General features: G+C 43.6%; 1 protein-coding gene across 1 annotated transcript; it reads right to left on the bottom strand.

The window, feature by feature from the left end:
* Positions 1–205: 205 nt before the first annotated feature.
* CSAD (cysteine sulfinic acid decarboxylase) lies at positions 206–21338 on the bottom strand. Its single transcript, XM_075265816.1, has 14 exons — positions 21263–21338; positions 19642–19778; positions 18375–18592; positions 16824–16930; positions 16622–16737; positions 12339–12418; positions 10738–10792; positions 9634–9750; positions 6881–6945; positions 6557–6638; positions 5369–5568; positions 3385–3436; positions 2885–2974; positions 206–542 (listed from the first exon to the last, which is right to left on the bottom strand). Exons 1-14 carry the CDS (start codon positions 21336–21338, stop codon positions 369–371), a joined length of 1569 nt encoding a protein of 522 aa, XP_075121917.1. The 3' UTR covers positions 206–368.
* Positions 21339–26499: the final 5161 nt, after the last annotated feature.

The following is a 26499-nucleotide window of genomic DNA, read 5'->3' as shown; positions in this document are numbered from 1 at the left end:
GAGACTTCCAAAAAAATATGCCGGGGTATGTCATGAATGTCTCCGCTCTGAAGAGATAGCAACGAGGCTGCCGGCTATAGGAGACTAGTTAGTGATACATACATGATGTACAATACAGTATATTCACAAGGCACACACAAGTGCACTATTATTTATTATTATTCTGATATAAAATGTACAGTGAGCACATGACTGACATTGATAAGATTGCATATGACACAACTACCATGATGTAGGACCTCACAGAGAAATGAGACGTTGCCTGTGGCTCATATTAATCAACCCTTCTATGAGGTTCTTCAGCTCACACCGCAGGCTATGTCTATGTATTACATCAATGTCATTCCAGGATGATGTGCGGAGACAATTCACAAGTCTTCTGATAGCCTTTCAATTTCATCTAAGAAGAAGTCTAGATCTTCTTTGGTCACTTCTGGGTTCACAACAATCTGCCTGAAGAAGTTCACTCTGTTCCCATGAGACTGGTATCCTACCATCATTGAGCCTTTCTTCATCATCCTTTCCTTTATGACTGGGGCCACCTGGAGGACAGTTATTAGATTTTATTACAATTTATTTTGTAGCATGTTACAGACATTGTCTCCATACACAAAGCTACAGTGTCCACTGAAAATATCAGGCTGAACAAAGTGCTGAACATGAATCTTCACTTAGAATTAGAATGGTCTTTAGGTTGATGTGGATAACATTTTCAACAGCATCTATGGATTGCACAAAATCTCACACTTGCATGGCAGAGACAAACACCAGCTGAATAAACGGGGAAGCCAATGATCTAGAAGTGAGCTTGGGAATTACAAATTTGAAGAACAAATATGAGTACTTTGCATGAACAAGGACAAATATACTGCACGTGCAATAGCTTTCGGGTCAAATGCACATAGTAAAATTGTGTTTTCCTTGTAGATGATATTGAAGTGCCATTCACGTCAATCAAAGGCTTAGGTTGAAGGGCTGAGTAAAGATTCAACAGATTCATTCATACTGATAGGCCCAGCACACATATAAAGAGGACTTTTCACCACCTCCAACAAGTACAGCTCTTTACATCACAAATTGTGATACATTCCCTTAAAAAGGGGTTATCCAGGATCAGAAAACCCGGCTTTCATCATCCCATGTGTACAATTAGGTGCTGCTCAACTATTTCTGGCACAGTCAGAATTTTCTCTCTAGACCCCACCATTCCTGAGCAATAAACACTACTAGTTTTGGTGCTTCATATACTATTTAGTGTCTGTACTGTCAGGAGTGTGGGGTCAGGCAGGAGCAGACAAAGGGTGTGGTTCCGAGCTCTGACACTGGCTGCCTCTGATTGGAGCTCTGAATCACACCCCCAATCTGACCCCGCCCTTCTGACATTACAGAGCTGAAATAGAACATCAGGCACCAAAACTAAAAACGTTGTTTGGGAATGGTGGGAGCTAGAAACAATATTTCAACTACACTGTAATCAGTGAAGCAGCAGCAAGGTCCTCTTTAACTCATTCCTGACATCTGCTGTAATAGAATGGTGGATGTTGAGTATTTACTAAGGCAGCTGTTTAGCAGAGACTCGGCGCTAATGCTGATGAGCAGCATTAAGGCCCATGGCCATTTTCCCAGCGGTGCGCGGGTGCCACCACTTTGGGTAAGATTGCCGACCCCCAGAACGGGATCCGGGGTCAGCGATACATTGCCACGACAGCCAGGAGCCTATCAAAGGCTCCCAGGCTTGTTTGGCTTTGATTTGTATGGCATACAAATGCTGATATTTTGTAATGCATTGAATTAGTGATCAGACACCCAGGTCCTAGCAGGTCTAACCAATACAATCTAATACAATACAATACAAAAATATATATAAAAAAAGTAAAAAGAAATAAAAATTTCCCTACAATACATATAAAAGTTAAAAGATACCATGAAACACATATACATTAGGTATCCCTGTGTCTGCAAATGTCTGCAGTCTATACACTTTTCCATACGGTGAGTGCCGTAGCGGGGAAAAAATGCCAAACTGCAGTTTTTTTCACTGTTTTGCCTCTGCTAAAAATGTAATAAAAAGTGATTAAAGCAATAGACATTCCCCAAAATTGTATAACTAAAAAGTACACCCATCCCTGCTCCATACATCCCCGTACACAGAAATATAAAAAAGTTTACGGGTGTCAGAATATGGCAATTTTAAGAAAAATATTTTTTTGCAAAAGTTTTGGATTTTTAATAAGGGGTTAAATGTAAATAAAACTATAGATTTGGTATTCCCAGAATCGTACTGAAACAAAGAATACAGGTGACATGTCATATCGGCTGCACAATAAATGGCGTAAAAACAAAGCCCGCAAGAAAGTCAACAATCAGAATTATGACAAAAGAATTCATATGAAGAAGGGGACTGTGGGGCCCTGTCACATTTGTGACCACTATGGCCCTTATAGCTATGCATAAGAAGATAACCTAGTCACAATAAAGAAATCATAGCTGATTTTGTGACACGTCAAACCATAGAAATTTCCTGTATTCATGATCCATTGGCAACCGATCAAGACAAAAGATGCCACCACTAATATGTAGAGAAAATCTGTAAAATTTGCTAAATATATAACTTATAATGGTTTACAAATTTTAGTACAGTTATATTTATGTGAGAAGCCCTTAAACATATTTATTACAATTTGTGTCTACTACACCTATGTGTCTCCAAAAGTTGCGTAAGCTTATCCCGTAGTCGTACCCATTTCTGTCCTCCACTTCTTGCAAACCCTATATTCACTAGGCTAATAAAAATTATGGAAGAGATGGACGGACAAATAGTGGCACATAACCAACCAGAATGCAGTAATATTACAGAATGAGTGAAAACTAGGGGTTAATGTACCTTGCCAAGTCTGGTCCAGAAGTCTGGGGAATCCTCTTGATTTCGAAGGCTTGGTGGCACATACCAAAAACATAAGTTTACAAATTCTGGCTAAAAAATGAAGATTTGTAATTAGTATGCTGCATAGTTTATATACAGAAACTAACAGAGGATAACATAACATCCAGGTTAGATATCACTCGTTTATGGAATATTTTTTTTGGTTATAAAGGCATTTTGAGTGTAAGTTAGAGAAAATCTTTAAAACTCTGCAGAATTTTTGAATTACTTATATTTGCAAAAATGTTTAATTTTTAATCATCTACAAATTACAAAATAATTATGTAGATGGGAATACCCCTTTAAGCTACAATATTTTCGTCTTACAGCAGTTCTCCAAGTACCAATAATATTGTGTCTGAAGGCTCGACTGCGCAATATGTACAGTATATTGGGTAAATGCTCCTGATTTGTGTCATATTTTTAGGTTTTCCTGAAGATATAACCTTCACCAATCATACCTCCATGATCAAGCGGAAACCTTGTCGTCTCTTCATCTCCTCCGCCAGGTATCTGAAGGGCAGCATGTAATGATTTATTCATGGTATAAAGAACTAGAAATATCAGTGATAACAATTGTGTAGCATTGATCTGTGGCAGTGGTTTGTGTGTAGAAAGGAAGGTTCTGGTCATATCGGCATCAACAATACAATGGATCCTATTGCTTTTATTAAGATCTATTGAGTAGAATAGTATAGTAGTAGACTAGGGTAATCTACCCAGACACTAACTGTGATGGCATAATACAAGTCTTTATTTTTTTTCTGTAACAATGACAGAACAAACTAGTTAACACAAATTTGAATAGCGCTTTAACCCTTTAGGTTACCCTTGTAGCAAGGTAGTTTGCACAGTAATTCTCTGCGAATTTTTTCATATTTTCCTTCCCTGCCTTCCAAAATTTATAACGCTTTTATTTTTCTGTCAACAAAGCTAAGTGAGAGCTTTGGGTGTTTGGGCACCATTTTGGGGAACATATAATGTTTGCCATCAGTGGCGTAACTACTGTAGAGGCAGCGGAGGTGGCTGCCACAGGGCCCGGGCCATTAGGGGGCCCGGTGACAGCCGCTACTGCTGCGGGTTTTTTTTTTTTTTAATAGGCCGTTACGGGCCCTATTTACTTGCCGATCCTGGCTGGGCCAGGATCGGTAAGTGACACCGCGGGCCCCACAAATACTATCATTATACTCGGGGGTCTTTGCAGACCCCTGAGTATAATGATCGGAGGCCCGGGAGAGGTAAGGGAACGTAAAAAACACTGTTACTTACCTCTCCACGATCCTGCCAGGCCTCCTTGTCCCCGGGTCATGTGACATCCGACGTCATAGAAGAGGGCCGACAGCGGACAAGACCGTAGCGTAGGAGCCGGGAACGGGTAAGAAACAGTAATTTTTTATGTTTGTATTCCCCCGGGTCTCCAATTATTATACTCTGGGGTCTGAAAAGACCCCAGAGTATAATAATTATTTATGGGTGTCCACAGTGGGGGATAATACTGTGTGCAGGGGCCACTGTGGGGCATACTAGTATGTGCAGGGGACACTATGGGCTATAATACTGTGTGCAGGGGACACTACGGGCTATAATACTGTGTGCAGGGGACATTACGGGACATAATACTGTGTGCAGGGCTTACTAAGGGACATAATAGAGTGCGGAGGAGGGGGTCGGTCGAGGTCGTCGGTGTCGGTTGGGGGGGGCATGTCAAAAGTTCGCCACGGGGCCCCGCCATTCCTAGTTACGCCACTGTTTGCCATATATTCTTAGATGCCATGTTCACTACTGTAGCGGCTAGTCCCAGGCCTTGGCTGTTTAACACAGGTGAGTGTAGGAGGTAATGCTGCAGGCATTACAGCACCGTACTATTATGGCGCTGAGCTCAGAGTTACGTAATAGTATGACGCAGAGTCAGAAGCAGTTAAGGTATCTGAATGACAAAAGGTGCTTTTAATGAGAAATAAGCTGCTGAGAGACACCTCTGGCATTAGTTATCTCTTGTAGAAACTATGGGACATGTATGGCCATACTGGGAGGTTACCCAGGAAAATGGTGACCTTCCAGACTACAAGTAGAGCAATCAAATTTCCTGGGCCTGGCAGAATGCTTTTGCATTCATGGGGCTTGCAATCATTTAATATGTGATATGGGCACTTCATGGCTGATCATGTCAAGGCTTGACCTAGCACATTTTGCGCTCACAGTGTAAGAAAAGGGGCATGATGATGTTCAATAGGGAGCATATCAATGTCCAGAAGGGCTATGGCCACATCCATAGGGGCTCCCGTACTTGGTCTCCCCAGATGTTGGCAAGTATGTCCCCAGAATATGCAGTCGAACAATGTGAAAAAAATGTCCAAAACACATAATAAATATTACATCTAAAATACAATTTCATCTACATTTCTGGTGCATGTAGCTTAGTAAATCTACACCAATGTGTTGTACCTTGTATGCTCCAGCACTGTGTCCACTCTCCTCTCCAGACCCTGGGATCCAAGTGCTTTCCACATTAGCCAGAGCTTCATACAGTCCACTCGCCGACCACATTGGATCGCTTTGTCACCAGTGTCATATTCCAGGTTATAAAATTTGTCAGTTTGGAACAGATAAGTGGCATGAGCCGCATGGCATTGTTGTAATAATTGCTGTAAAGAAAGGAACACAGTCTCAGTGTACGTTACTTTATGTATGTAATGTCATAGGAAAGAAAATAGTGAGTAGTTGTAAATCTAAAACTCTCCATTTGAGGGAAGCTTGGACTAGCCCAGTCAAACATTGGCTAAGCAAGAGGAGGAGACTGGGTCTCCAAAGCAGTTTAGCTGAGTCCTCAGTGAGGTGAGGTTCACACTGTTGTGAGAGTGACCATTACAGCCCTGGGGAAAGAGTGGAGCCTAGGAGAGGTGAGTAGCACAGTTTATTATGTTTAATCCACTCCCCTGAGCCTTCATTCATTATATTCTGTGGCCTGAACAGACCCCACTGTATAACACCAGTTTTGTTTTGGACCTATTTGACCTCGCAGGACAAATCTTGTGAGGTTCACCCAACACCACTCTCTTTACTGCCCAGTGGCCTCCACTCTAAAGCTGAGGCCCCACATTGCAGAAACGCAGCTTTTCCCAATGCAAGGAATGGGAAATATATAAGAAGTTCTTTACTTCTGCTCAGTCCACCACTGGCTTTGGCTCAAAAAAATGCAGCAAAATCTGTAACAAAAAAAGCTGCATTTCCGCAACATGGGGACTCAGCCTAAAAGTGTAGAGCGGAGCAGCCAGCATTTGTAACAGCTGAGTGCGCCCCCTTTTCCTCCATGGGCCTCTGAACAGCCAAACTGGCTGCACATGTGATATATCCGCCCCCGGCCTGTGTTCTCCGCAGGGTCTCATCTGTTTCTGGCAGCTAGAGACCCGACTCGCTAGATTGCAGAAGTAGGGGTGTTTCTGCAGCGACACCAAGAGAAAACAGGTAGTTGCCAACATATTAAATGGTCAGATTTTGCCAACTAAAATATTGGTAAATATGTGCTAAGTTTTTTTTGTTTTTTTGTTTTTAAAAAAAGGACAATGTCTCTTTTTGTATCCTATCCTGCTTCTGGTAAAAGTGTACATTAATGCAGATACTAAATATACTCACAGTTGTGTCCCGCAGGAGTATGGCAGAACATTGCAAACCAGCGCCTAATAGTTTGTGAGGATTCCATGTCACAGAATCTGCCCTGAAAAAAGGTAAAAGAGAAAAGATTTAGAATGAGACCAGATTTCTTAACACTAGGTGAGATCAATACGAGAGTACTTTAACATTACAATATATTTTGGTAGGAGAGTCCTTTGCAAAAGAGGTGGTAAAGAGAAGTAAAAAGGCTAGACTAGGTTCATTGTACTGTTGAATGTCCATGGTTCTGATCTGTAATCATCTGTATTGATCTATTGATCATCTGTATTGAGACTCAGCACTGACCTCTCTATTCCCTTCAGAAGATGTCTGTGCTGCCTGGATAACAAGGCACTACCTCCCCATGCAGCCTACAGAAAAAAAAAAAAGAATATGAATTATTTAAGAGTCTCATGATTTATGTATAAACCCTCTAGATCTGATGTCACAAGTTTTATACAAATAATGACTATTAACCCCTTCCCGCCGATGGCATTTTTTGATTTTCGTTTTTCGTTTTTGACTCCCCTCCTTCTAAACCCCATAACTTTTTTATTTCTCCGCTCCCAGAGTCATATGAGGTCTTAATTTTTGCGGGACAATTTTTTCTTCATGATGCCACCAGTAATTATTCTATATAATGTACTGGGAAGCAGGAAAAAAATTCAGAATGGGGTGGATTTGAAGAAAAAATGCATTTCTGCGACTTTCTTACGGGCTTTGGTTTTACGACGTTCACTGTGCAGCCAAAATGACATGTCCCCTGTATTCTGTGTTTCGGTACGGTTCCAGGGATACCAAATTTATATGGTTTTATTTACATTTTGACCCCTAAAAAAAATTCCAAAACGGTGTTAAAAATTTTTTTTTCTAAAAGTCGCCATATTCCAACGGCCGTAACTTTTTTATACATAGGTGTACGGGGATGCATAGGGCGTCTTTTTTTGCGGGGCCGGGTGTACTTTTTAGTTCTACCATTTTCGGGAAATGTTATTGCTTTGATCACTTTTTATTCAAATTTTTATCAGAATTAAAACAGTGAAAAAACAGCGGTTTGGCACTTTTGACTATTTTTCCTGCTACGGCGTTTACCGAACAGGAAAAATATTTCTATAGATTTGTAGAGCGGGCGATTTCAGACGCGGGGATACCTAACATGTATGTGTTTCACAGTTTTTAACTACTTTTATATCTGTTCTAGGGAAAGGGGGGTGATTTGAACTTTTAATACTTTTTATATTTTTTTTTATTTTTTTTTTATTTTTTTTTTTTGCATTTATTAGACCCCCTAGGGGTGTTGAACCCCAGGGGGTCTGATCACTAATGCAATGCATTACAATGCTAATGCATTGCAATGCATTGCAAAAAAGCATCATCTCTTTTGCAGGCTGTATACACCAGCCTGCAAAAGAGAGAATTTGCAGACCGGCTGGGAGCCTTTAACAAGGCTCCCGGCTGTCATGGCAACGGGGGGTCGGCCCTGGAGCATGCTCCAGGAGCCGGCGATCCCTGCCAAAATGGCGGCGCCCATGCGCCGCCGGGAAAATGGCGCCTCCGGCGCCTTTGACAGCAGCGCTGGAGGGGTTAATGTCTCCGATCGGTCCGGGGACCGATCGGAGGCATTAGAGCCGGTTGTCTACTGCTTAAAGCAGTAGACACCCGGCAGCTATGACGGCCGCCCGGCTCCCGGGCGGTCGCCATAGTTACAGACCCGACACGCGCCGTACTATTACGGCGCATGTCGGGAAGGGGTTAAAGGGGTTGTAAGATGGAATAGAGGATAAATACCTGAATGATTGGAGTCTGAATATAGGCACCATTCACACCTACAGAGGGCCTGTCTATTTACAGGCTGAATCCACAGAGGGGGGAAAACTGTGTAAAGTTCAGTTCCCACGGAGTAACGCGCCACTCATTTAGACACGTAAACACGTGTCAGAGCGAGGCGCTTCAAAACATATTCTATTGACTTCAATGGGTGCCGGCTTATGCGCGCTACACATTGAGATCAATGGGTTATAAAGCCTCCCATTGATTTCAATGTGTAGCGCATGTAAGCCGGTACCCATTGAAGTAAACGGGATCTGTTTTGAAGCGCCTCGCTCTGACACGTGTTTACGTGTCTAAATAAGCGGCAAGTTATTCCGTGGGAACGGATCCTAAGACTGTAAACTGTGTGGGGCCACTGCCAAGGGAGACATTAAACTGTACTAGGCTACTGCTGATGAGGATATTAACGTACTGTATATTGGGCCATTAAAGGGATTCTACCATTAAAATAAAAATTTTTTGTTGTTGACATGTAGGAATAGCCTTAAGAAAGCCTATTCTTCTCCTACCTTTAGATGTCTTCTCCGTACCGCCGTTCGGTAGATATCCCGCTTTTCGTTGGTATGCAAATGAGCTCTCTCACAGCACTGGGGGTGGTCCCCAGCGCTCAAACAGCACTGGGGCGTCCCTAATGCTGCAAGAGAACTCTCCAGCGCCGCCTCCATCTTCTTCAGGAACGGCCTCTTCAGAGCCGACTGTGCATGCCCACGGCCACAAGAAAAATGGCCGCTTACACAGTAAGTAAGCCGCCATTTTCTTGTGGCCTGTGGGCATGCACAGTCGACTCTGCCTGAGGCCTAGAAGTTTGACCCCCAGCGCCGGATGAAGACGCGTTAAGAGGTCGTTCCGGAAGAAGATGGAGACCCCTGGTTTAGTCCCCCATTGATCAGTATTTCTCGTCTATACTTAAAAGGGTTTTCTTAAATATTCTAAAAGGCAGAATTGCGATAAAGTAACAAAAGAAAAAAATCAATATTTTAACACTCCAGCACCACTGCTTAGGTGCTCCTTGCTGGTTTTTGTTTACTTCACTACAGCAGTATATACCCCAGTGGTGTTGTGCTGTACAGTACGTGTGACTACTACACTAGTCATGTAGCTATACGGTCACGTCACCACTGTAGCTAAGCAAAAAAAAACCCAGTGGTGTCAGAATGCACTGCTTGGATAATAGCAGATGCTGTAATACACCTTACTGTCAATAATGATGTATAAAGGAGCAAACTTACATCTACATGAAGCCATAGACTATGCCGTTCACATACGTCAGCTATTCCTTCGAGGGGGTCAAATGCTCCATAAACAGTTGTCCCACAAGTTGTGCTCACCATGAAAGGCTCAGAACCCTAAAAAGAGAGAAAAAATAATGTAATCATGATACTTCCAATTTGTCTCGGGGAACAGGATGGTGGTGACTTTACTTCTGACTGATATTTGCCAATGTACATTTCCAAGACAAGTACTAATGTCACACAGTTCTTATGACCCGTGAGGGTCCTTTTTGCTGGACCTTCAGAGATAATACTTTTATCACCTGTCCTGTAGCTAATAAAAATGTTTTTTTTTGGGACTACCCTTTTAATCTATGGTCTTCTGGAGAAAATTCCAAATTTGTAAGGCCTCATATACATGGACAAATTTGAAATCCATGTTTGATGAATTCCATGTATGGCATCGATAGAAATGGACACCGCCAATTCCAAAAAAGTTGGGACACCGTGTAAAATGTAGATGAAAGAAGAATCAAAAGTCCTGGCTGGGTCTTCCCCTGTCGGATTTTTTTTTGTTTCATAATGGTCTGGATAGTAGGCAGACCAGGTCAACACTCGGACTCTTTGAATCCATGCTGTTGTGATGTATGGATATGGATTAACATCGTCTTGATGAAATATACAAAGCTTTCCCTGTCTGGATCAATACTGCTCAGCACTGATAGTGCCTTTCAGTATTTGTAAGCTGCCCATGCAGTTTGGGATTTTTTTTAAAATTTTTGGATTTTTTTTTTAAGGCAGTAAAACGTAAAAATAAAAAAAAAATTATAATTGGTATCCCAGGAATTGTATCGACCCATAAGATACAGGTTGACATGTCATTTTGGCTGCACAGTGAATGCCATAAAACCAAAGCCTTTAAGCAGGTGGCGTAAATGCAGTTTTTTTTTCCAATTCCACTCCATTGAGAATTTTTTTCCCAGGTTCCCAGCACATCATACAGAACATTAAATGATACTAGTATGACTATATGACAAATATGGTCTCAATGCATCTTATTTATAGGGTTATTTATAGCGTTGCAAATGTGATATATAATCCCATGTCTCTAAATGAGATTACCTCAGATTGTACTTTCTGTATTTTGTGCTCCAAATCTTCTGGAACCATTTTTCCTCTGTGATGATATAAAAATACAACACACAATCACAAACATGTATGATAACTGGCTGTGGACATTGCTGACATCCAGGGCATTGTTTCATGTGTACACATGAAAGTGTCTGTGTGTGTGTGTGTGTGTGTGTGTGTATACATGTATATATATTACTAGTTTATGCCCGCAACTTTGTCTGCGTGGACTTCAGATTTGGGTCCAGAGAGAAATGAAAAATGTGTGAGTAATAAAAAAAATTTGCCTGCTCCAGCGTTTTGGCAACTCTAAAGCTGGCTTGCCGCTGAACTTGTTCCTCGCACAGTGCCTGTGATTGTTCCTGCAGCTTGCTGGGACACTGTATAATGAGTTTGTTGTTGGCGTCGATAAACCGCCTGCTCCGGGGTTTCAGCAGCCCTTATGTTGGCCTGATGCTGAACTTGTTCCTTGCACTATACCTGTGATTGTTCCGGCATCTCAGCAGCTCGCTGGGACGCCATATATGAGTGTGTTGTTGGCGTCGATGATCCACCTGCTCCGGCATTTCGGCAGCTCTCAAGCTGGCTAGCCGCTGAACTTGTTCCTCACACTGTGCCTGTGATTGTTCCGGCAGCTCGCTGGGACACCATATAATGAGCGTGTTGTCAGCGTTGTTGAACCACCTCCTCCGGCATTTTTAAAGCTGTCAATCTGACCTGCCACTGAACTTGTTCCTCACACTGTAACTGTGATTGTTCCAGCATCTCAGCAGCTCGCTGGGATGCCATATAATGAACTTGTTGTAGGAGTCGATGATCCACCTGCTCCAGCGTTTCTGCAGCTCTCAAGCTGGCCTGCCACTGAACTTATTTCTTGCGCCGTGCCTGTGATTGTCCCGGTATCTCAGCAGCTCGCTGGGACGCCATATAATGAAGGTGTTGTTGGTGTCGATGATCCGTCTGCTCCGGCGTTTCATCTGCTCTAAGGACCTCTTGATGCCTAGCTTGCTCAATCTTCCTCAGTTCCGCTTGAGGATAAATCTGTTGACTTCTAGCTACCTTCATACCTCATTTTTGAAGAATTTTGTGACACATTAGATTTTCACTTTCCTGGTATGTTTAAAATTGGGAAACTGCTGATTTGGATTAAAGGGGTTTTCCCATCTCAGTTTCTCAGCACGCTGCCTAGAGGACACAGAACACTTAGGCACATCAGATAATATGCAGATGCTTGTACAGAATGGACTCAGTGTTATCTGTGTGTTTACATAGAGAGATAACAGACCTGGCATTATCAGCAAACTGCAATTAGCTGAGATTGTCCTGCAGGCAAGAGCAGTGTAATACAGTATATGAACATAAATTCATAACAGTCATAACAGTCATATTAATTTACCGGGATAAAAAGTAACCTATGTGTTAATCGAGGTTACAAACTATCTATGTGCCAAATTTCATTCAAATCCTTTTACCCGTTTTTGCGTGATTGACTAACAAACATACAAACTTTCACATTTATAATATTAAGTAGGAGGATTAGTAGGCTAGGATAGGATAGGATAGGATCAATTGATCCCAGTTGTTAAAGTTACCTCTCATTTGTCTCCACCTGTATAACATTATCTGTACCAATGCCAAGAAATGCTGCCCCCTTCTGGACAGAATAGTGACTCTAGAATAAAGTGAAACAATAATGTAATATTATATTAAAGATGGTGTTAGAAAGGATCTATACAATTTAATACAATATGTATATACATCAACCATAAAATTGCAAACACTGACAGGTGAAGTGAATAACAGTGACTCTGTACTAACAATGGCAACAGTCAAAGGGTGTGCGCAATCTAGGCTTTTTTGAAGCAACCGTGTCTATGTAGACATGCAGCCTTTAAAGGGGTTGACTAATTTCAGTAAAGAAATGTTATTATTTATATAATTTTAAAGAGTTGTACAATTGTCTAATATACTTTCTGTATCAATTCCTCACAGTTTTCTAGACCTCTGCCTTCTGTCGTTCATTCTGTTTACTGTCAGTGGCTAAAAATCAGTCCATGGTCATGTGATGTACAGTCCATGGTCATGTGATGTACAGTCCATGGTCATGTGATATACAGTCCAGGGTCATGTGATATACAGTCCATGGTCATGTGATGTACAGTCCATGGTCATGTGATATACAGTCCATGGTCATGTAATGGTCACACAGGTGCACAGCTCATTATAGTCACTGCATAGTAATCAGAAATCTGCCTGGTAACGAGCTTTGCATCTGTGTCCTCATCACATGACCATGGACTGTATATCACATGACCATGGACTGTATATCACATGACCATGGACTGTATATCACATGACCATGGACTGTATATCACATGACCATGGACTGATTTTTATCCACTGGGAGTAAATAATGAATGACATCAAGTAAGGTGTGACCTTTTCCTTCTGAACAGCGTCAAGTCTTCTCGGTACTTGCAGAAAGTGTTTGAAAGAACTGGGCAGGAGGGTTGTTCCTACCATCTTGGAGAACTGAGCCCAGATCTGCTGTGGATGTAGACTCCAATCCTTCTGTCTCAATATGTAATCCCAGACAGACTGGATGATGTAAGGGCCGTATATTCACTTCCAGGACTTCTCCTCCAAAGGACGGTCACACCAAATAGTGATGGTTGGCGTAATAGCAGCACTATATGACTTTATTATTTAGGTAGGCCTATGGAAGTGTTATTTAGCTCCACACTATAACTTGGTTCACTGACTCTACATGATATGGAAAAGGAGTTAATAGAAGGTACCTGCATAGAGTGTCCTCAAACACAAGTCAGACCTGGGTGCAGATAGCACTGACACTAACACAATTTGGTACTGTATACTGACAACAAATGACCTAGACATTAAAGTATTGGAAAGTACAACAAACATAGAGACCTCTAGGGGGTGCTCAAGATCCATTCAGCTAAACAAGCAGCAGATGCAGTATGTCCATCTTGCAGCCAGAAAATATTATTTTTTATCTTTAAATTGCAGTCAGGACTGAGAAATGAATATTAATAGCACAAGCTCCAAGTAAACAGAACAGCGAGTGCTGTATCCTGATACACATCAGCAGATTCACAAACATGCTCAGTCATACTTCACAAGACAGCTAAATGAATAGCCAACGCAGTCTTCAAAGCAAATTAGGGAGGAGGACAATGTATTTATTACAAGGGTATTACAGCAATGAAGAATGGATTCATGTGTGGGGATTGTCAGGAATGCTACAAAGGGTTAAGGTCAAGATTATCCCCCATGTAATGGAATTAGTGATATAAGACCCTTGAATCTGATATTTACTTAAAGTGGCTTAAAGGGATTGTATCATAAATTAAACCTTATCTCAATCTACAGGATAAGAGTATTAGTGTCTGATTGGTGGGGTTTCAACCACTGGGATCCCTATTGATCATGACAACGGGGTCCCGACTAACCCTGTTTGAATGGAATGTAGGTCAGACATGCACGCTTCTGCTCTAGTCATCTCTAGACTGTAGAGAACCTGTACTTAGGACCCCATGAATAGGATTCCCCATTATCTGAGCCTCTATGATTAGACACTTATCCTGTGGAGCGGGCATACATTTAGTATGTTGTATAACCCCTTTAACAGATGTCTTTCAGTACAGAATACTAAGAGTAAATGCGGGAATTTTAAAGAGGAATACAGAGTTGCAAGGCATCGGATTCTCAATAGAACTCAGACTGGTGAGGGTCAAACACCTGGCACCCACACCGATCAGCTGTTCAAGCTAGCATTGGAAGCACATTATCTTCCATTTCTGGTGGATTTTGATAGTGAAAGGGTTAAAGGAGTTATCCGGTTTCTAACATTAATGACATATTATATCATCAGTATTACATCAGCGGGGGTCCGACATCCGGGCTCCTCATAGATCACCAGACATATCACGAGTCACGCTGCTTACTTGCTGTATAAACTGAAGCGGCAAGTGTGGGTACTGCAGCGCTTCCGCATAGATTTCAATGGGATCAGTACTACAAATCATGCTGTATCGGTATTGGTGACCTGCGGGGGTTTCTGGGTGTCAGACTCCCTCAGATCTTAAGGATAGGCCATCGGTGATAGAAACCGGATAGCCCCTTTAATGTATTGCTTTCTGTGTGGGTGTGTACATATAATGTAATACTGACACCAGTATAGACAGTACGTGGGTGCACTGGGGCCCACGAGCTGCATGGTATGCTATTGATCCCAACAATTTGGTGGATTATTTTATTACTGATAAATATAGGTTAAAAGTGCTAAATATTTTTTTTTAAGAAATCATGTTACTTGACAATCCTACATCTATGATCGGATGAAGCTTCACTGCGCATCTAGTGTGCACTAATCCTACTCTGTTTCCCTTTTTACGATGTCCCAGCCAGGGGATGAATGGCAATGTGTCTGTATGGCCCCTTCCTGACTCACTGGCAGCTGGAGACGCTGGACTGAGGAATGGCAGGCCCTTCCTGATCTCTAACCACTCTACTGCTGTGCCGCCACTGTCCATCGACCGCTTGGACTTCATTATACTTCCCTGTTGTAGCAGGAGAATGGTGGCAGTGGCTATAATGCTTTGTAGTGGCAGGATGACTGTAAGGGGACCATTTTATCCACGTAACCACCTCCTTGTCCAACCACTTTTCTGCATGTTAAATATGCAGTGAGCTGCAGCAAAATCACCCAATTTTGCTTTCCCCACAGACATTTGGCATCATTTTCACTGTGTGGCCTTAGCCATAGGCTGTGTACAGTGCCCTATTGTCTTAGTATATTTGGGATAATGACTGATGTGATGGCTTTTGGACATCGCTGCAGAATATGTTGCCACTATATATGCAGCTTATTATAAATAAAATACATTCTCACCTTGAGAACCTGTAGATGCACAGTAGTAGAGGATAGAGAGATACTGGGTTGTAAGTACCGTGGTAGCAGCGGAGGCAGCTTCCACAGGGCCCGGGACATTAGGGGGCCCGGTGACAGCTGCTACCGCTGCTGATTTTTTTTTTTTTTTTTTTTTAAATAGGCCGTTACCTGCTGGAGTAACTCCAGCACGTAACAGGCCCTATTTACTGCAGTGTCGCGGTCTGCCTGAAGATGGAGAGGAGCTGCCTCCTCCACAGTCCATCTTTTAACAGTAGTAAAGTCAGCAATTGCTGCCTTTACTACTGCACCCAAGCAGGGGCTGCCTGCTGTCCGGGCCTCTGCCTCCCGGCATGTGCATGGTGACAGCGGGCAGGAGAAACTATAGTCCCCATCTATACTAGTAGATTGAAGGACCTGAGACATGACGTCATCAAAGGTCCTTTAATCTACTAACATAGATTCAGTGTCTTTTGTGGGCGGAGCTTCCCGGATTGTACAGGTCAGTGTATAATATGGGGAATGGGTTATAGGCTGTGAGGAAGAGGGGTACATGGGCATGCAGGCTGTGTGTGAGCAACGAGGGTGACCTGGGGGCGCAGGCTGTGTGTGAGAGAAAGAAGGGGGAATTGGGGTGCAGGCTGTGGGTCAGCAAGAGTGTGGTGGAATGGGGAGTTCCCCCCTCCAGATCACCCTCTTGCTCGCACACAGCTTGCACCCCCATTTCCCCTCTTGCTTATACACACCCTGCACCCCACATCACCCTCTTATTCACAAACAGCCTGCACGCCCTTGTACCCCTCTTGGAGGGGGCCCCATGTCAAAAGTTCGCCACGGGGCACCGCCATTCCTAGTTACGCCACTAGATAGATAGATAGATAGATAGATAGATAGATAGATGGATAGATAGATAGATGAAAGCACACAGAAGTTTCATTATGTCACAGATGGTCATGTTATTACCTCTTGTGTTGTAAATACCACCAGTCTGGGTAGTGCATGTAGACCCTTTTCTTTACACTGTGGAAAGCGATGAAATCTAGCCAGATTCATGGCATACATATTAGAAATTGAGCCACCTACAAGAAGAAGACTTTAGCTATCAGCGAACAACACATAGGCATGACTTGTTATACATGTAATGTGCTGATATCACGTATAATACCTGGGCAAAATATCCCATCTCCAGTTTCCCACCCGATGAATCCTCTCATGGTTCGAAGTACTTCATCTTCCATCAGGACAAAAACAGGAGCCACCTCATAGGTGTATCTGTAAGATGGATATCTTATCTATGTAATTCTAAATCTTTCTGTGGTTTTATGGGAACTTAACTGGTACATGATTAATGAGAATTTTTCTTCAATGTTATCAGATAGGCACAAAAATGTTGTCTCCTTGGATGGAGTATACAGTTATATCTTTCTCTAGTAGACCCTTGAGCTCCATATAGTGTTTGACAGCCCCTTTAACCCTGACCACATCTGAGAATACCAAGCCTTAACCCAAATCCCTTTCTCTACCCTCTAGTCCTTCTCTCATCACCTTTTCCTTCTCCTTCTTCTCTACCATCTTTCTGGTCTTCTATAGATCCCAATATAATGTTCATTGGTAATCTCCCAACTATACATGATTCTATGTCCCCCAGATTTCATGGTTCTGACTGTCCTGGACTGTACTGGACTGGACTGTCCTGGACTGTCCTGTCCTGGTTATGTCTTCATGTTTCATGTTGCTAAATTGTACTTTATGTGCCCCACTATCTGTATGTACACCAAGAAAAACTCTTACATACACTAAATCAGAACCCCATTGGCAGAAAGTTTTTAAGGCTGAGGCCCCACGTTGTGGAAATGCTGATTTTATTGTTGCATATTTTGCTACGTTTTTTGATCCAAACCTAGTAGTGCTTACAGAAGGAATGGGAAATATCTAGGAAGTTCTTATACTTCTACCTTCTGCTCAATCCATTGCTAGCTTTGACTCAAAAAACCGCAGCAAAATCTGAAGCAAAAAAAGGAGCTTTTATGCAACCTAGAGCCTTAGGGCTAGTTCACACGGGGACATGGACGCTGATTTTGACAGCGGATTTCGCGGCCAAATCAGCGTCCATACAATGTATCCCTATGTGAACTGCTCGCTTTTTTTTTTCTGCTAGCTCGCTAGCAGAAAAAGAAGCGACATGACCTATCTTTCGGGCGGAAGCCGCTCGCGATGAGCCGCGGCTTCCGCCCAGCCGCAGCGCCCTCCATGTCGGCTCATTCATTTGAGCCGACAGCGGAGGTGAAAGCTGCGACCGCGATGGTCGCGGCGGGAGCAGTTCACATAGTGTGGACATTGTATGGACGCTGATTTGGCCGCAAAATCTGCTGTCAAAATCAGCGTCCATGTCCCCGTGTGAACTAGCCCTTAGCCTACGGGTATATTGACACATGACGTAATCACAATGGGTTATAGGAAGCCTCTCGCCCATCCAACCAGAACTCTGTTGTGCACTGATAAGGGGCAAACACCCCAAAACAGCTGTCTGCACATGAGTATCTGGTTGGATGTCTACTTGACTCTCTCCATAAGGAGAAACTGTAATCCTCAGGAAGACGATTAATATTTTCAGCACTTCCATTTTTGATCCTTCCTCATTCCCTTCATGATTCACATAGTAATGTATATTACAAATGCCGTCTTTGATGGAACATTAAGATTTACTGTGACTTACTGACTGGTGTTCAAGGCCTCACTTATAATCCTGCCAGTATAAGCATGGCGATCCAACCCTGAGAAGAGCTGATTGAAGAATCGAGGGTGTCCTGTTTTGACGCTGAGCCTGATAATGTCTTTGCAGTAACCCAACAGAACGTCTTGAGATTCTCCTTCACTACGAAGCTTTAAATCAAGGACTCTTTTTAGCTCTTCTGGTTCCATCCATTCGCAGACCTACAGAGAACATTGACTAAAATATCATATCCAATAAAATGAGAGTTCATGGTTGGCGAATAGAAACTAAAATGAAATGCCCAAACTTTTACTAAAATTACTGTTTATTGTGATATATTAGATATAGTACTCAGGGGCACGGAAGTAGTGGGTGCGAAGATAGCCAGACTCTGGAGTCTAAGAAGGCCCAATGTCCCATAACATGCAGTTGTGTCACTGCTGGTTCCGGCGCTGGGGCAGGCCGGAGGCCTCCACTTGAGTCTGCAGAGGTTCCGGTTTCTCCCTAGCACCAGGACCGGCACTTCCGGGGTCAGTTGCGGGCCTGAGGCTACTTAGGCCTCATTCTGGTCTCAACCCACTGCTGGTTATTCGTTTACCCTTGGTATCAGCTCCCTGCCTCTCCTGCTTCTTTCCTATCGCCTGCCTCCTGTACCTGGATTCCCTGGATTATTGACCCAGCTTGCTTTACAGAACTTCTCTCTGTGATCCCGATTTGGCACCTTCCTGACCTCCCATGTATGACCTGACCTCCTGACCTCCACTTTTGGATCCTGATTTGACTACTCCGCTGACCTCCCGTGTATGACCCAGCTCTCCTGACTTTGCTGCTGCCTCTTCCCTCTGCTACCACGTGACCTCCAGATAACGATTCGGATTGCCTGACAACGAATTTGCTTCCTTGGCTTCTGCTTGTTTTCCCTGGACTACCTTTCTGCACTCCTGCCATCCTGAACCATCCTGTTCTTCCAGACTTCACTCCAAGGTTAGTGTCTGGGTACTTCTGGGTCCTCCTACTTGGGGTTCGCTGGGTTTGTGTCGCTCTCTGGGCAGTTGCTGATCTGGGCCTCGGACTTTTACCAAGTCCAACTCCACAATAAGGAGCTCTGGTGAAGAACTCCGGGGCCTGGTTCCGCTCCGGTTGGGAGAGCGTAGCACACCCAGGACTGTTTTTGCCTCAGCGCTTGGGAATTCTAGTTTCCCAAGATCTTACAGAGTTTCTTGTTGCATCAGGTTCCTAACAGCAGTATTCTCCAAAATGTAGTTCTTACCTTACGATTCCTATCTGTACCATTCAGCACTGCCTCCTCCATTACTATCTTGAAAGCCTCTTTTAGGAATTCATCCCCTCTGTCATCTTTTTGTAGAGAAGAAATCTCTCTTGCCATCACAGGGTTCAATCGGAAACCTGGAGAACGAGACATGTTAATAAATATTGGAGTTTTCATCAGTACTTCATAAATGTTATATTACCTAGAAATTTCTACATAAACTGACCATCCTAGATCTCTACATTGTCCAATTCTGCTTTATTTACTCATGGAAATGTCAAATTACATTGACATAAAAGATACCCTTATCAACAGAGGGTATCCCTGCATGGCCTGACATTAAAAGGGTATTCCCACGTCGCATACTCACCATTCTTCGCTGCTGTAAGTTCTTCTTTCTTCCTGCTTTGTTGCGTCATTGGTGGACGGGGTTACATATGCAAAGCCAGCGGCGAGAAGACGCTTCTATGCCGCTGGCCCTGCGTGTGCGCTGCCGATGCAGCTAGGCATCGGACGTACAGCCTTCACAATGCAATACAGACCCAGCATCTGCTGTAATAGAGAGGCGGATGCCGGGGAGGGTTAGACGCCGACACAGGTGCCTGCAACATCGCTACGCTCCTGTCCTGCATGAAGCCAGCAGCAGCAAGAGCGATGCTGCTATTCCGCTCCTCCGCCCCCTCCGGAATAGCAACATCGCTCCTGCCGCTGCTGGCTTCATGCAGGGCAGGAGCGTAGTGATGTTGCAGGCACCTGTGCCGGCGTCTAACCCTCCCTGGCATCCGCCTCTCTATTACAGCGGATGCCGGGTCTGTTTTGGCGGCCCCCCCCCCCCAAAGTGTAAACTACCCCCCCTCCAGGCTCGCTCCCGTGCACTTAGCCCCTCCTCCCTCCCCCCTCAGAGCAGGCAGATACATCACTTGACTTTTGACCAGATAACCAGATGTGTCAACAATGAATTGAATAAAGTAAGATAGTGGACAAACAAAGCAGTTTTGCTGAAGCAATGTATTTAGGAAAAGTCTTACATTCACATTAACAAGCAGTATAGATAGGATCCTTGTGATGGGACAACCCCTTTAACATGACCAGAGTGCGAAGGAGAATGGTAACACATCAAAGTTGATATGTGAGACAAGACCAGCATGGATTTCAATATTACCAAGGACAAGGTCTTCAAGGAGTTTGTATGTTCTCCCTGTGTTTTTGCGTGGGTTTCGTCACACACTCCAAAGACATACCAGTAGGGAATGTAGATTGTGATCCACTGCAGAATATGTTGGTGCTATATAAATAAGCAAAATAAATAAATACCCCATTTCTATAGCTATAACTACTTTACTAAACTGTGTGTCATGGATTGCTGTATGGCCTCCCTCCCTATGACAGCACGCTGTTCAGTTACCTTGTCTGCGCCTCTTAGCTGTGTGCAGGCTACACAGACTCCGGCACTTCTGCTGAATACGTCACTTGTATGGGACAGATTCTGCTTGGGGCTGCTATTGGGCAGTTTTTAACAAAGGTTTGGGAGTTGTGGTTTAGTGTAGATTGTGGATTACAGGATTCCTCTACCCACTAGTATAATATTTGGAAAAGCCAGAATCCCTATTCTCATACATACCTTTTACAAGCAGATTCTGTCCCCTCTGTTGCCTTGTAAGAGATACAAATCTGCATAGACTTCTGGAAAGATTCATTTGAAAGGAACTCATCTGTAGGAGATACGGTAGATATAAAGCTGTTACCAGCAATGAATCTGAACAATGCAGAGAACGGAATACAAGATTAATTTAGGTTTCCACAAATTATATAGCACCCAGTAATCCCCATACAAGGACACCTGGTGTTCAGCACAGTGCATAAGTAGATGAGAATGGGGCACAAAAAGTACATTGCTTCTCCTGAATCTTGTTTCTTAGCCATGTCCATGAATCCTATCCTACTAATAATATAAATGTGTGTTTGTTCCTCAATCACGCAAAAACGGCTGAACGGATTTGAATGAAATTTGGCACATAGATAGTTTGTAACCTCAATTAAAACATTGGCTACATTTTTATCCCAGTAAATGACATGGCTTCACGACTGTTATGATTTTATGTTCACATACTATATTACACTGCTCTTGCAGCAGCTTATCTCAGGTCCCAGGTCTGTTATATCTATGAGTAAACACTCAGCTACCCCTCAGTGGTTTGATTACACACATTTGCATATTATCTGATCAGCTCCAGGCAACATGCTGACACAGTGACATGGGAAAACACCTTTAATCCAAATTAGCAGTTTGCTACTTTTAAACATGCCAGGAAAAAGAAAATGTAATTTGTTGCAAAATTCTAAAACAATAGCTATGAACGTAGCCAGAAGTCACAGAGTTCTCCTCAAGCGAAGCTCAGGGGGATCATCGGCGCCAACAACACCCTCATTATATGGCGTCCCAGTGAGCTGCTGAGATGCCGGAACAATCACAGACACGGTGTGAGGAACAAGTTCAGCAGCAGGACTTAAGCAGCTTAAGAGTTCCCGAAACGCCAATCCTTTGTTATCATGGGAGATAAGCTGTCCTCAGAGATGTCTTGCAGTGGCCTACACCTCTCACCCCATTGAGAATACATGCATTCTCAGTAGAACCACACATTGTATAAAATAATCTGCAGCAGAATTTAAAAAACGCTTGCGTTGTTTTTGAAGATTGCATATGTCAATTATACATACAGAAATGCCGGCAGTTTCCATATAGGTATAATAGAAGCAGAAAGTCCGCGGGGGAAAACTCTGCAGACTTTCTGTGAAAACTGCTGCGGGAAAAATGCGATGTGGTTCTGCCATGGGTTTTCAACAGCGCATTTTGGCTGCAGCTTGCTACGTGGAGCCTTAGCCTAAAGGGCTTGTGCCGTTAACGACACTTATGGATAGGGGATAAGTGTCAGACTGCTGAGTGTATGACCACCGGGTCCGCTAGCATTTAGGAGAATAGCAGACATAAAGTCACCCTAAAGCCTCCCTGTGAATGGAGCACTACTGCACTTGTGTGACTGGTACCACATTCATTGCTATGGGGTTGTAGACACTGCTGGAGTTTACAGTCTTGGTAGACCATTACAGTCTTGGTAGACCATTACAGTCTTGGTAGACCATTACAGTCTTGGTAGACCATTAGCAGTGAATGAAGTGCCGGTCAGGCAAGTGCCACTTCATTCATAAGGAAGCTTTAGGGGGACTTTTGTGGTCTCCAGTTCTCCTTATGAACGAATGAATCGCTTGGGGATCCAGCAGTCAGATGCCTAGCAGTCTGACACTTATCTCATATCCTGTGGATTATTATTATAAGATTATTTTGATCTCTTAGTTCCCGTCTTTTCCTTCTTTCACTGGTCTCCATGTGATCGGCAGTCACTTGTCCATTGCCCTCTTTCACTCCTCCCTTCTCCTCTTCACAGATAAGTCCCATCACCGTGTGCCCCCTTGGCTCCTGGACTCCATAAATAATTGATATGCCAGCTACCTGGGTAATACATCCATGATAGTAAACTAATACAGGTTTAGCTGGGGGTACTTTTTACCTGCCTTTGCTGGAGACGATGAGACCTGAAGGTATTTCAGAAGGAAGCTGTCTTATAGCAAGGAGCAAAGTACGCCAGCATTGTAGGATGTCATTAGAAGAGTCCAGAGGACGCATTTCTCATGTCTGTAAATGTTCACATTGGTTTTGCACTGTCATTGCATCTAAGGAAAATGGTAAAGTGCTGCTGCTAAGATCAAGAGAGTTTCACTTCCTTCTTACAGTCATGTGAAAAAATAAAAGCAAGTCTTAGGCTAAGGCTACATGTGGGAAGACACAGCTAAAAAGCGCTGCTCAAGAAGAGAGCAGAGTAAGAGTAGCAACAACACTTGTGTTCTACGAGGAGGTAGGGGGACACAAGAGGTCAGAGGGCTTGTTTGCTACAATGGTCCGGCCATCTATTAATAGAAAAGGTTGTGAAACTGAAGCTGTATGAACAGTCACCAGCCGGTATCTGTGAATAAACAGATACTAAATGCAAGGAGTGCAGGGTAACTTCTAGATGGAGAGGACAGGATCTGAGGAAGAAGGAAGGGGAGGATGCAGAAGAAGACAGAGGCGGCGCTGGAGTCGGTTTTCGAGCAGCAATGGGGACGCCTCCATCGCATTTCCTGCACTGGGGCCCGCCCCATCGCTGCGAGAGAACTAATTAGCATACCGGTACAAACCGGTATTTCGAACGAACAGCAAGGCGGAGATCACTTCCAAAGGTAGGATACGAATAGCCTTTCTAAAGGCTATTCCAACGTGTTACCTAGAAAAAAAAGTTTTTTAATGGCAGAATTTCTACGCACGCGCCCGCTTTCATGTATACGCTTCTCACTAAGTGATGTGCAGGTCAGTAGCGCACACATATTCTTTTCTCGTTCCTGTCCAGCAATGCAGGCATTTTACAGATGTACATAGAACAAGTCAGCTCCTACGCCTATGTTTATATTGGCACGCTGCCTCATCTCACTAACAGAGGAACGTCCACATTGTGCAGTATGAATTAGTTCTTGCAGGATGAGAAAGGTAATATACTCTTTGGACTTGCACAATCTCTTAATCCTTTTTGTCTGAGTAGAGTTTTAGTGTCTGTCATCTGTAACTATCAGTCTCGCAAACATTATTTTTTGTCTTAACACTTTTATTGATCATCTTTTTATTGCTTTTAACTGTACATATCACATTTTGTATTACATATATTGCATTTGTTTCATTTGTGTAGATCTGACGAAGGGCTGCATTGTTCTAAGTGTTCAAACCCTGAAACGCATTACCTTCTTAATAAAAATCTGTATCTTATACTTCCATTGCTTCGATTCAAGTCTTTGAGGAGTGCACCACCTGGCCATTTCAACTGGGTCTCCTGTTCCCGCACGACATTTCACTTTTAATCTAAGAAGGCTGAGCATTTTCAGACCTGTATCCAAAGATCTCTCTGAAGGCTTTGCAAGGTTATAGAAGTCTTTGTTTACACTTATAAGCCGGTTTCAGACAGGGTTTTTTTAACCGTATTTTGACGTGGTGGCCGTCTCAGAATCCGGTCCAAAAAAATGGCTAGCCGCGACTTGATAACGGTGCAGTGCATACAGTGCACTGGCATCCACTCGTGGTATTCCGCTCCATATTAGGCCTAAATGAATGGGTCTAGTCGGGAGGGAGGTGTCACAAGGCGGACGTCCGCGACTGATTCAGCCATGGAATCCGCCTGAATAAAGGGCAGGTCGCTTCTTTTTTCAATTTATTCCCGCTCACAGAAAAAGGAAATGACCAGCTCCCATTGAATTCAATTTGGATTGTGTCAATAAGTACATACTACCCATGTTTGTGCTATTCTGCAAAACCCTAGAGTCCCCGGGCACAGGCAAATCAGGATGGGTGCAAGAGAGGTTAGCAGAGAAAAGTCACCTGGTCCAGAAAGGACACCTGGTGTGCTGTGACCCTAACATCACAAGGTAAAGAGTTCCTATTGTTCAGGACAACTGCTGTGAAGTCCTAAAGAGACTGTTCAGGATGTTCAGTTTCAGCTGCCTATAAAAAATAATAATGCTTTTCAGACTATTAAAGATGACCTTTCATGACCTCCTGCACATGCGGTTTTATATACCGCTAGAAACCCAACAGTGTGCTGAATTCAGTGCACTTACAGCCAGGGTCGGACTGGCCCGCCAGGGTACCGGGGAATCCCCCGGTAGGCCCCGAGCCTTTACTGACAGTGCTCATTTCCTCAATGCAGAAGCACTGGTCAGGGGCCCGATCGGGATGTCAAGGGCTGGTTCGGGCCCCTGTCCAGTGCATTTGCATTGATAAACTGAGCACTGCTAGTGGCAGGGGCCCGATCGGTAAGCTCGGGGCCCCAGGCTTCCAGCAGCGCTGTAATGAATAAAGAAGCACGGCTGCTGGCAGTTTCCCAGGGCCCCGACACTTACACAGAGGGGCCTCCTGCCAGTGCTATACTTTCCCTATTAATATAGTATACCCCTGGCAGGAGGCCCCTCTGTGTAAGTGTCGGGGCCCTGGGAAACTGCCAGCAGCCGTGCTTCTTTATTCATACATGGGGTACAGCTTTCCCGTTATGTGTCCCTGGGCTGGAGATCTTGGTGCCGTTAGTTTCATCACCAATCTCTGCCCACCGTCAGAAGGGCGTTCCTGGCAGTCTAGCTGGGCTGTGAGGGACGCCCCTCCTGAATGTACTGGTCCATAGCCTTGTACTGTCAGAGGGGGCGTACCTTACCCCCCAGTGAGGTCGCACTGTAGGCTTTCTAGCGGTATATAAAACCGCATATGCAAGAGGACACTACTATTCAAGTCCAGCCATCATTAAGAGACAATGCTAATGTCTGTTGTTAAGTGCAAGTTTCATGGGACTAAATTCTAGTTATTTACTACTGATCACTTCAACTTAACATTTTCAGGAAAGAAAGGGTTAAGTACACCTATATATGGGTCTGAATGTGGCGCCTCTTTGGTGCAGGGCCTTTTCTTGTGTAACCTAAGTGTCACATACCTTATTCTGCCCCTTACTCACCATATTTATTATTATCTCACTTCCCAGTATATTTATTATAACCCATTCCAGAAATCCACCATGACTACATAAGTAATATACATACCAGTTCCAGACTAGTCGTATATTCTGGCGCACAGCAGTGCCTGGGATTTATTAAGAAGGCACAGACTCTTAATAATTCAGGTATACCAGTTGGACACCCTATTATGTCTGGGATAGGAAACCTCAGTATTAATAACCTCCCCCCAGTATGCCAGTTTGACACCAGTATATCTTACAACGTAGCACAATTTATTAT

Source organism: Leptodactylus fuscus, chromosome 2 (genome assembly GCF_031893055.1).
Source record: "Leptodactylus fuscus isolate aLepFus1 chromosome 2, aLepFus1.hap2, whole genome shotgun sequence".
NCBI classification, from domain to species: domain Eukaryota; kingdom Metazoa; phylum Chordata; class Amphibia; order Anura; family Leptodactylidae; genus Leptodactylus; species Leptodactylus fuscus.
The sequence above is the reverse complement of the archived record's forward strand: the minus strand, read 5'-3'. Positions and strand labels throughout refer to the sequence as shown.

Excerpts from the sequence above, each read along its gene's own strand:
- CSAD (XM_075265816.1), bottom strand. The coding sequence starts at position 21,338 with ATGAATCTTTCCAGAAGTCTATGCAGATTTGTATCTCTTACAAGGCAA. Across the intron at positions 16,738-16,823 it reads AGATGGGATATTTTGCCCAG|GTGGCTCAATTTCTAATATG; the intron begins GTATTATACGTG and ends TTCTTCTTGTAG. Across the intron at positions 543-2,884 it reads TCTGGACCAGACTTGGCAAG|GTGGCCCCAGTCATAAAGGA; the intron begins GTACATTAACCC and ends ACTGTCCTCCAG.